Raw genomic sequence first — 12,176 nt, 5'->3', positions numbered from 1 at the left:
ACACAAGTGCATCCAGGAGTGTCTCTGAGGGAAACTCCTGAACCCACTGCCCTACTCTCCATCCACTGCATATGATATCAGTCTCATGGAGGAGTTAACAATGGAATTTAAGGTGGACAGCTGGGAGGTGATTTTTCTCTGTCACCCCCGCAGCCAACGAACCTTGTAGAGTATCTCCAAGCTCCTTCAGGAGATCTCTTTGTAGCCTTGTAAAGTGTGTGAGTTAGTTCAGCGATCTGAGTGTAAAAGTTGCTGACGAAAAGACATGCTTCCCATATCTGTCCATCGTTTGAGAATCTTTGTTCAGAGGATGAACAGATGAGGATGTCTCAGAAAGTTCCTTCTTGGTGGTTGCTGCCACCACCATAGCATCTACAGGCACACCTTTCATACAAAAATCTTTTCCAGTGGGGGCTGACAAAAACTTGTTTGGCCTCCGAAGGACTGGTTACATAGTGTCAGATGACTCCCATACCTTTCGCCTGACCAACTCCATTAGCTCATCAAAAGGCGGAGACATCTAGGAGGCTGAAGGTTGAGATCCAAAGGCCTTCAGGTACACTGACTCCTCATCAAAAGGGATGATGGTGTTCCAGCCGCCTCTCTGTTTTAGGATCTCAAGGATATCTGCAAATGAGATATCTTCAGTGGATGACTGTAGGGACCCTTCTGACTCCTTGAGGTCAGTGTCTGAGGTGACAGACTCATCAGGGGAGTCTATATGCTTACTCTTGAATGTCCTCTTCTGATGGGGCTCCTCAGAAGGATATTTTGGGGAGGCCTCGGAAGAGTGGGGTTCACCCAATGGGGGTTCCTGAAGCTCTGAATCTCTGCTATTTGGTGGAAGGGGTGGTGCCGAGACAGTAGTCGGAGCAATGGGGAGATGAATTCCAGTTTCTCTGTGTAGATCTGTAGGAGGGAACAGCACACTCCTCATCAGCTCAAAAGCCGAACCCACCGGCTCTGAGGACACCCCTGGTTCCAAGGAAACAGAGGAAATCCCCACCTCCAGGAAGAACAGCTCTAAAGCCAATGCAGGAGCCGAGCTCAACTGAGTCAAGGCACAAAGGGGTAGACTCAGAACAGAAGAAGCTCAGGTCTGAGCGTCCCCCTCGGAGCCGACTGGAGAGCTACAGCTCCTAGAAACCACGGATGGCACTGAGAGTGTCGGAGCTGAGATCGGTTTTGGAATATCCAGAAGGGGTCCCAGAACCAAAGGGTCTACAGCAAGTGGTACTTGGCACTCTGGCTCTGAAGATCCAGCTTGGCTCGGAGGAGGAACAAGAGTGGATGTAACAGTCTTAGACGGCTCCAAAACCTGTTGGGTTGGAGCCAAGAATAATTTTGCCAGAGCCGGCAACTTCAATAGTCTGCGCATCACCCTCTCCACATCATCATCAGACATGCTCCTAGAAGACCTGAAGGTTAGGGTTGGTGAACAAGATCTCTCCAGGATGGGAGATCTCAAAGTAGGGGAGACCAGCAGAAGTTCAATGGACTGGCTCCCAGTCACAGTTTCTTTTAGCTCTGAAGATCTTGGAGCCAAACAACTTGGTTTATCAATGATAATAATCTCCATCAGTTCCAAAGGTGGTGGAGTAGAGGAGGTTAATGCTTGAGAAACTTTAGTCAATTTTTTAAGAGGCTCAGAGTGAGCCGAAGAGACTGGAGATGGCCTTTTTGTTGGTTTGTCCTTTGTAAAGGACTTACTGGATGAGGTTGAAGAAGAACTCCGTAGAGATTCCTCAAAGGTTGGTTTCAAGAGTCCTTTGACAATCAGTTTATTTTTCCTCTCCTGTAGAACACGGGCACTAAAGGAGTGGCAGAATGTGCAGGTTTACTGAAGATGGATTGCTCCTAAACAGTAAACACAAACACTATGTCCATCCGTAATGGACATTTTTTGGGAGCACTTTTGGCATTTCTTAAAGCCCGAAGGCTTATGTTCCTTCTCCCTAGCTTCCTTGGACATGGTAGGGATGAAGAAATTCTAAAGCAACTATAAGACTAAGAAAATATCACACAGAAAACACACATCTAGACCAGAAAAACTATTAATACACAAAGCACTTCTAGTAAAGCTAAAGGGAAAGGGAAATAACCTGGAGTTTAACTAAGCGAGCACTAGGTCCTCTAATTTAAATGGACCTAGTAGCTGTCAAAGGGACACCCACACAGAACACACTACTACTAGCCCTCTAACTGAAATGGGCAGTTAGCTCTCTAACTTAAATGAGCTAAGCTAACTAACTTACTAACTAATTAACTAACTACAACAATTTAAACACACCACTACAGATAAAGTGACAGGATATACAACACAGGCCTAATGAAAAAACGACGACCAACAAGAAGCTCAGCAACAGCGATAAATTAGCTACTAAGGCTATGAAAAGCACAGCACTCAAAACTAACTAAACTAACTAAACTAAGCAATTCTAAAGACTAAATATACAAAGATTAGAAAAAGACAAAAATGTAGCCACGACCAAGAGGAGAACATCCAAACTCATAAAGCAGCAAACTAGATCTGGAGATTGCACCACTGCATGATGGGATACCTACTCTGCCATGATCCAAGTTAGAGACTTCGAGCTAGTGTATTCGGCCGAGTCAGAGCCGATCATCCAGTAAGAATGAAGGTGAGACAAGACAACATAACATCTGCAGTTAACAAGTAATTATATTTCAAAAGTAAGGCACAAAATAAATCTCAGAACATTCAGACACTTGATTGATTCTTCTATGAGTCTGGTGGCTCCCACACCCCAGATTGTATAAATGATTTTGATATGGACTTAGTGATAGCCTCTGCCCTCAAACACACCCATTCTAAAAACAGCCCTGCTCATATTTGTGTGTAGCTAAGGTTGCTTATAGGTTATGTGTGTGCGTGTGTGTGTGTGTGTGGGGGGGGGAGGTTGTATGGTCATTACTTCTTTAATTTTCATCTTAGTCAAATCTTACAGATATGCACAGGAGGTCATTATGGCTTGTGTTTGGGCTGGGGGTAGTGTGGTCATTGTTTCTTTTACCTTTTTCCCAAACCTCAGAAGTGTAAAACGAAGATGACTATAGCTTGTGTATCGGGCAGTGTACTGTATAGGAGTAACAAAGTGGAACACATGAGTGTAATCATTCTTTTTTATACTTTCCTCGCAATCACACATCAGGCATGTATAAAGACAGCTGCCTATGAGGGGCAGGGATAAAGAATGAGGAGGCATGCTATGTATATGTCTGACAACAGTCCTTTAAAATACATGACTGTGGCGTGGCCATTTGAACGAGATGGATGCAGAGGCAGTGACAGCCTTTTATTGGGGGGAGTTAGTGAAGCAGTCAGTATTCTCAGATAGGATTTGTGTATCCACGCAACACAACAATTGTCTTGTTAGTTTATTATGAGCTATTTTTGTCAGCTGTGAATATTAAACTTTGGGCACAACTTATATCTTCCTTGAAAGAAAAAAATAAGACTGAAATTCTTTTCTTACTCATGATTTTTATTCAGGCCACGATTGGATTAAAAGTTTGGGAAATGCTCTAAAATGCATCCTTGAGCATCTGTGGCTTCTGAGGGTCCCAGGTTAATTGAATTATTTCCTGAGTGGTTATTACTGTGCTGTTTTGGTCAGAAAAAGTGTGTTGAAAGGAAAACGAAAGTTGCACAGCAACACAATGAATATCTTTCCTTAATCATAATTTCTATTCAAGCCATCATTGGATGAAAAGGTTGTGCCAAAAAAAAAAAAAAAACGGTACTTACGTATTATCGCAACCACATTCGTAAGCATCTCACTTGAAGCGATATTAAACAGTGAAGTGGTGAAAGATTTTTTTTTTCAGTGAAAGTGTCACTATTATACCAACAGATTTATTTGATGTGTACCCGGGGTTGTTTATAGAGCTGCAATTTCCTTTTTGTTTTGAAAATAACCTTAGTGGGATAGAAAGTCAGACGACTTACCCAGTTTGCTCGTATTTACCGTGTTTATCACGAATGTGCAAGCAGCATTCATGGTTGTACTTAATCTGGCAAAGGTGAAAAACAGGATTGCTTGTTTTTTTCTCAGCCAAGTTACAGTAATTCCCCCAACCCCATCATGTTTTTCTCTTATTTTTTTCCTCTTTTCTGACTGCTGCCTCAATTCTCTGAGTTGTAATTACAAAGTAACACTGTCCCAACACTCCCTTTCATTCATGGAAGTTACCTGGACTGTTGTGTTAACAGGAAAAGTTAAAGAACCGTACCTTGGAAATAATGTCATGACATGTTTGTCATTAGCAGAACAACTGCATGACAGTGAACAAGAAACAAACAATAAAACTACTTATCTGACATTTCTTTACTATGAATATGCAAGTAGGCAGTAACTCATTTCCATCCAACACCCATGGCCAAAAACTCTCAAATCAGATCAAGTGTTCAGATTCTGTGATTCCATTGTTTTGGTCTTTCTTTCTGACCGTTTACTGTTATCCAACAACGTTGTAGTTAAGGGCTACCCTGTGTTCTTCACAGAACCAGGATTTATTTTCTGTTTACAAGAAGTGCCAAGTGAGTTGCTTAAGAATGTAGACACGTTAAAAGTACCAAAAAAACTTTAAAATACACTTCAGAGTATACAGAAAGTCCTGGCTTCTTGAAAAAGCTGAAGAATAAGTCAAAATGTGAGAAAAGGAAGGTAAAAGTAATGTGCATGGTGTGCGGGGCCCAAAACGGGGGGAAAAAAGAGGGGAGGACTGAAGGATGTGCGTGTGTGTGTGGAGGGGGGGGGGCAAGTAAGAGTAGGCAGTGCCTAGGGTTCCAATTTGTCTAAGTCTAGCCCTGTACATAGAGTTGTTGTAATGTATCATTGTTGCTGCTAAATGCCAGTAAATGAGAACGTCTCTTTGTGAGCTGGGTCAACATAGTGTGGTACACAGGCCCGCCATAATATGAGTATTGTAGATACAGGTCATTCTGTGTGTACTACTCCTAAAAATTTACAGCATGAACTAAGAGGTTGCTTAGCAGGGTTGGCAGTGGCAGGGTGATACTTAGGCTGGAAGTACTCAGAGGGTTCCCAAAATGCTAACACTGGCTCTGGGAATACAGCAACACAACCAGCTTACCATTCACTTATTATTGATAATCCATAAATAAATAGCAGCCAATATGCAAAAAAAATGTCTTATCCCATAATCTGCATGCCTCTATCATGTATCGGTGGGGACAACGCATTGTTCTGTTTAGTGACGACTAGGTATACCCAGGGGAAATTATGAGCATGTCAGCATAAAGTAACAACTGTGTCCTTCCTTTCATATACAATACACTCTGCATGCACACATTTCTATGAAAGACTCAGCATTGTTCAAGGGTGGGGATGAGATCCGCAGGATGGATCAAATAAAACTCCTTCTAACCCCAGACTATGGTTGCCTGCACAACCCATGACTCACAACTCTTAAGGGAAGTCATGGGGGGTCATACCTATAAAGGTGACACTACAAGGGCTAGCTAGCTGACAACAGCAATAGTGAGACAAAAAATGTGGGAAAAAAATGAAATGTGTTATCACTGTTATATCAAACAGCAACTTCAGGGCATAGATGTCTGTCAAACATTATTTTATATCATATTTTGTTTATAGTGATGCAAATGTACTTTAAGCTAAGGTGCTTTAGACGAACCAGGCAACATGATGGGGGGGCACCTCTATTTCTATTACTATCTAGTGTTCAAGCACAGAAGTCAAACTCTGAGACATAGGTTTGAATTCCATAGCCTCACTTGCAAAATACAGGACAGTGAGGACACACTTCACATTCCTATATTCTCAGGTAAATTCAGGAACCAGACCTCCTCCTCCCTTGTATGGTGAATGGAACACAGTAAGGCTGAGTTTTGTTAGAACTTTCTGTAAATTACCCATGCCCTTCCTGAGAAAATGAACATACTACACAACTGTTTTCATGTTCATATCAAGAGCTCTCTTGTACAACAGTCAGTTGCTCTAAACACAGACTATCTAAACACAAGTGATCAAACACAACCGATGCAACACACACCATCTAAACCCAGCATAACTCAAAAAACAGAAAAAAACTGTTTTTCTGAAGGGGACAAGCACCCCTGCACCTTTCATATGGCAGGCTTCATTATGCCCACACATCCTAACTTATATATAACAACTCCAAAGTCGCACTACAGTAGAAGAAAGGGAAAAACACTGAAAGCGCATCACCACCAGCTCACATAATCCAACACACTGTGGTAAAATAAAATTGCAATAATACTTAGAACTGTTTAAGAAAACTGCTATTAGTGATCACAAAATCATAAGCATTCCTTATTATCAATTATAACTGAAGACTATTATTGGATCAACTGTAATTAGGTCACATTTTTAGACAACTTTTGAGTAGATAAGTGACAGACCACTTGAAGGTAATCTACATAGTGAGCATGTGTGCACGCGCATGGGATAAAGGGTGTATAACAAAGCACAACATGTCAAAGCATTGAAGATAAAAAACACTATAGGAAAGTAAGAATGCACTCTTACCTGGAAAGTCTTTCGTGCTGAAAAACAAAGAAAAAAGATCGATAAGGATTGTGAAAGTAGACCAAAATACAAGTTAACAAAGTAGTAAACCAGATTGTTGCTTATGCTTTACCCTGTAAGCTGGACCAGGCACAGCTCTTGACATTCCGTTTACAGTATTATTAGCTTCCTCAAGGTAACAGAAGTTATATGCTGAGCCAAAAGAACAAATTATACCAGAAAATGTAAAATAAAAACTAGTAAACAAGTTCCTCCATAAAATCAAACATGCACAGCACTATTTCCTGATCAGTAAGTATGCACTTTGTTCCCATAGAAGCTTTTCAAAGCTGACAATCTTGAAAGTCTGGAAAAACCTGGGCCTGAGCAGTCTACTTTTCCTGATTTCAGAGTTTCAGTACGAATCTGTCTACGTGAGACATACAACACATTCTGGAGTTCTTAGCAGTGTAAAAGACAGCCTTACTCTCCCACTTACTGATTACAGCCTCGACTTGTTTCAGAGAATATAGCCCATTAAAGGAAGAAAAACAAACATCAGCTGGTAAGACTTGTCTAGCTCCTAGGTAAGCTTCCAAATAATAAAAGATCACAGTATTCTGGGAATGCCCCACCCCAGATTCAAGACTGCCAAAAGCAAACATAATTTTTGTATTTTTACTAACGCATACCACAAAGCAAGGGAGTACATATGGGCACACAAGTGTATATACACACACACACACACACACACACACACACGCGCGCGCGGCCGTACACATGCATGCACACACACCAACACAAAAGCAATTTTAAATTGCATTCTCAGACCATTTAACTGGTGTGCAAAGGATATAAAATATTTTGGAAACAGTATGTGAAATAAAGGAAAAACATTGCTCCTTCTATTATCTAAAATCAGATTTCCTTCAATACCACAGCCTTCTACTGTTTAGTCCTATTAACTGTCACAATTCTTGACTCTAAACAGAGATACATCACTGAATAGCCAGTAGCTATTAGTAGCTAATAGCTGCTGTAGTTTTGGCATTAAAAGAACACATTATTATGAAAAACGCATATTGTATTTAACCTAAATGTACAGTACAAACAGCAAGCAAAATAAGATAGAGAGTTACATAGTCCCCCCACGCTCGCTCATTCAGTATATAGCTCAACTGATTTTGCCAAACAGGTCAGTATTCCAAGAAGTTCTGCTGCAACAATGGGTCTAGATTAATATAAAGCTACAAACTAACCGTGGAGCACTTACAAATTCACTCTATAGCTCAAAAGGGGAAACTTCCATATCTGGAATTACATCAAAATTACTGAAGCACAGAAAAAAGGACAAGTTTGTTACCATAAGTTGATTTGTTCAAAGTGACACTCCTTAGGGAATTTCTAAAAGGCTGCTTCTAAAATAAGAATAGGATATTACTCAACAACCCTTGCATGGAGGTTTTACAATTTATTACACAGGAATAAGGTTATGCTTTGCTAAAAAGCATCAGTCTGTAGTCCTGGGTTTGATTCCCTCCATCTCTGCTAGCCTGCTGTGTGATTTTGAAGAAGTCATTTAACTAGCCACAATCGAATTAACAAAATATATAAAAAATAATAGGGCCTTGATTCAGCTCAGCAGGTGGTGGTGTTGCAGTAGCGTTGTCGCCTCACAGTAAGATGTTGTCCTGTTCGATTCTCAGCTAGAGCGTCTTCTGTGTGGAGACATGTGTGAATGGGCGTACCTTCGTTTGAAGGTTGTGCATCAGGGTTGGCAACTCGGCACGTAAAAATCTACTGCCAATCATTAGCGGACCGGAATTCCGCTATGGCAACCCCTAACCGGGAAAAGCCGAAAGACACAACAAAAAGTGCAGTGGAATGAAGGTTCACTTGTGAGACAGATTATCCATGATTAGTTAGCACATCTGACACTGGAGAAGCCAACAATGATGAGAAGAACTGGCTGATACTGCTTACTCATACTTTGGGAGTGGGTGGTCTGGCCTGCTGCAATGCTAGCACCTAAGTGCATGGCATGAATCGTATACCAAATATACTCAGGATGTACACTTGGCTCGGACAAGCTGTGTTTATGCAGTAGCCTCCATACGGCATGCACAGGATCATTCATGCAAACAGAGGAAGGTGTTACAATCTGTGAGCATACTCATCAGCCAACAGAGAAGACTTAGAGCTAAAACAAGAAAATCCTGATGGCTGCCTGGATAACAGTAAACTAAGATAATTTCTTACCCCATAAGGGAAATAATGGTTCAATAAATCACAGGACAGCTGAAAGCTGGGAGGCAGCAGGAAATTAAACAGAATAAAAAAATACATGGGTCCTTCATCCTTGACATTGGCATTAAAATGGACTGACACACTTGATGACTTACCTTTTTTTCACCAACCTATGTGGTGCATAAAGCATCAATTAAAATTTTCACCTAATTCGCAAATGTTTTCCTTCTTACATTTACTGAAAGGATCACTTTTTAAATTTGTTTTCTCTGCACTGATGTCTTAGAACATTAAAGATGATCTTTAACCTCAGTGACATTGACTCAGGGAAAATGTGTTCATTAAACTCTATGGAAGATCTCTAAAGTGATGTCACAGAGGGAACCATTAAATTTATTTGGGGCGTGATGAATAAAAAGTTAATGAAGCTTTTTATTAAAAACCCAGCCCAAATAAATAAGACAGTTCTAGGACAAAGATGCACTGTGGCACTTAACTCATCAGAAGCTGTGATGCACCATTAAAGTTTTAACAATACACTTTAAGCTTCCCCACTACCAGTGAGAGCCCTTCAGTGAACATCTCAGCATACCTATCTTTTTTAAGAGTGCATTTCAGGCTGTTCTGTTTTCTAACAGAATCAATCCATATCCCCATTATAGAATTTCAGTGATCATTTGCTCCAGACCCATTGGCTACTGTTTTTTCTCTTGTGAGATCATGGCTCATATTCCACTCATGCTAGCATTCACTTACAACACAATGGTGTACTCGTATCACAGTATTTTAACATTAAAGCATCTGTAACTACTTGCTTGAGCATTTCAAAACTATTTTCAGGTTTTGACTATTGCTCCTTTACTAGGCTACATCTTGCTCTGGGAATTTTCTCAGAGACATAGTTATTTCACGCATATTACACCTAAACTTTTCAACGAAACCTCTGTAATGTCTGCCTGTCTTCTGGGCTTGGAAATAGCACAACTACTTTTTTGAATCAGGTTTCAGTCTCTGTGTTGTTAGAATATCACCTGTGTATTTCAGACTTGTGACTGTTATTTTTCATATGCTGTTATTAAACTTGAAATTATGCCATGCCACTTTATTCCATTTAGCAGGTTTGTCAGTCTCGTCTTGTTCCTCTTTTCTATGACCCAACTAGATAAAAAATTATAGTTACAGCACCTACCAAGCATTTAGTCACACATGTAACAACAACATTTCTGATGCTGATGAAATACCAAATGGAAGTCTAAGGAATTCATAACTTCCTAATGGCACATTAAATGTACATAATTTGGAGCCTGCTTCATTTAGTTTTAACTGCCAGAACCCTTGTTTAGCATTTGTTCAGCTTTTACTGTCAGAAGCCATGATTAGTATCCAGTTCTGAAAACTAGTTAGTATCTGGCAGTGTTGAGACCATTTTTTCCAATTATAAGCAATACATAATACTCTCATTTAATCAATTTACTCAGCTATTATGGATCAATATAAAAGTTATGGATCCACAGAAATGCAAATATTGTCTTTCTTTACAACCAATTCTGCTGGCTGTAAAAGTTTTTTAATGACACCTAAGCTTTATATTGACTTAAATGCATGCTCTGCTCTTCTCTACCCCTGAGCTCTACATGTACTTTCCCTGGAGTATGTGTTAAGGGCATATTCCCTTAGCAAACATCCTAAACCTGTAAGTGAATCAGCAAGGTCCATGTAGGATGCAAATGTTATGGCTCCTCAGCATAACATTTGACATGTCTCTGAGACTGAATGACTGTGTATAACACTCAGTTACTGTTTAATACTGCAAATTAACTTCACCATTTAGAGCCTTTCACAGTGACCGGTATTAGGCGAACTAACATACTTTAATTATATATTTTTAAAAAGCATACTGTAGTTCTAAAAACTTAAATTAATTGCAGAGAGTTTTACCAGATCAAGAAACATTTGCTGACCATGCTGTTGTTTCCATACAGTTTGGCCTGAATCTAGTGCAACTGAAGCAGAAGATTAGAACTCATGGTTATAACTTATTTTGACTGTGCTGCTTCTATATTTCATATTACTTGTTATATTTTGTTGCACTTTATCATTGTAAAGAGCTTTTGGATTTTGATGACCTTATTGCTGACTCCTGCACTCATGAGTAATTTTTATTAAAGTGTTTCCTGGTTTAGTCAGTTGTCTGTAGCTTAGTTCCTCACATTTGGGCTTTTTATTTGTGATCCTCCATTAAGGAGACTCGGGACTACAATCTAGTGTGTGTGTGTGTGTGTGTGTGTGTGTGTGTGTGTGTGTGTGTGTGTGTGTGTGTGTGTGTGTGTGTGTGCGTGTGTGTGTGTGTGTGTGTGTGTGTGTGTGTGTGTGTGTGTGTGTGTGTGTGTGTGTGTGTGTGAGCCTGATCTGTTCTGAGCTGGGAATCACAGAGAAATAAGTTTGAATGTGACCCTCTGACTGGCCACAAGGCTATTTTGTTTGTTTAGTCAGTCTTCTGTGTCTGTATAAAGTAGGCCTGTTGGTCCAATTCTACTTATCAGGTTTTAGCAGAGTTGTGTATAGACACAGGAACCTAGACTTGAGAATTTCTCCATAAAACTACCTTTGAAACTTCCCCAGTTGTCAGCTGCACATCCAGAAACTAGCTAGTGCAATGACAAGCACTGTCCGTATAGTTTTGCATTAGATACTCCTGTTTTCACTCTATAGTCCTTCACCAACATTCTGATCAAATAAAAATGGCCTGTAATCATGGATGTGAACTCTTCTGCTATCTCCAAAGCCAGCTTGGTAGATATGGATGCCCTAAGGCAGTATAGTAATTACCTCATGTCTACTGATAACCAATTAATTCTTAAAAAATGCTAAGTTATGTGAAAGATGTAATTACACAATGGCACCAGTGGCAAAGATCTCACATATAAGCACACATAATGCCAATTATGTTGTCAATAATGCATACACTACACCCACCACACACAGTAACGCTCAGACACATACACCCACATATGCTGAGGCTCTTAAATATAGTCTGCCTAAACCCCAAAGACCTCCCAGACATTCTACCTACAACAAATATCCTTAGCAGCCAAAAAAACTCCACTAAAACAACACATACAGCCATATTGCATTGAGCCTCAGCTTCTAAGCCCATAGGGCAACTTCCCCATTACGCAATATTTTGGTCATAGGAGATGTCAATGTGAGCCACACAGATGTCAAACGCAACAAGCTCAGTGAGAAGAAAGTCACTGTCAGTTGCCTATCAGGGGCCAGGACCTGAAAGATCATGCATGCACTCAGATCAATGGATTGCAAGTAACATTGGTAGAAAGGTACTAAGCTGGCCACCTTGGCATGCTATTTTAAGCATAACCAATTTCCCATCAAAGG

General features: G+C 40.3%; 1 protein-coding gene across 6 annotated transcripts in view; it reads right to left on the bottom strand.

The window, feature by feature from the left end:
- The window catches only part of PPP1R12B (protein phosphatase 1 regulatory subunit 12B), a 1,629,528-nt gene that overhangs the window by 429,064 nt on the left and 1,188,288 nt on the right, over positions 1 to 12,176 (bottom strand). For all 6 annotated transcript variants that reach the window (XM_044076504.1, XM_044076507.1, XM_044076505.1 and 3 more), the window contains exon 6: positions 6,555 to 6,571. In XM_044076504.1, coding sequence (XP_043932439.1) covers positions 6,555 to 6,571 — 17 coding nt within the window. The remainder of the gene's footprint in view (positions 1 to 6,554; positions 6,572 to 12,176) is intronic.

The sequence above is a fragment of the Protopterus annectens genome, chromosome 7.part0, assembly GCF_019279795.1.
Source record: "Protopterus annectens isolate FY-2018-M chromosome 7.part0, PAN1.0, whole genome shotgun sequence".
Taxonomy (NCBI): domain Eukaryota; kingdom Metazoa; phylum Chordata; order Ceratodontiformes; family Protopteridae; genus Protopterus; species Protopterus annectens.
The sequence above is the reverse complement of the archived record's forward strand: the minus strand, read 5'-3'. Positions and strand labels throughout refer to the sequence as shown.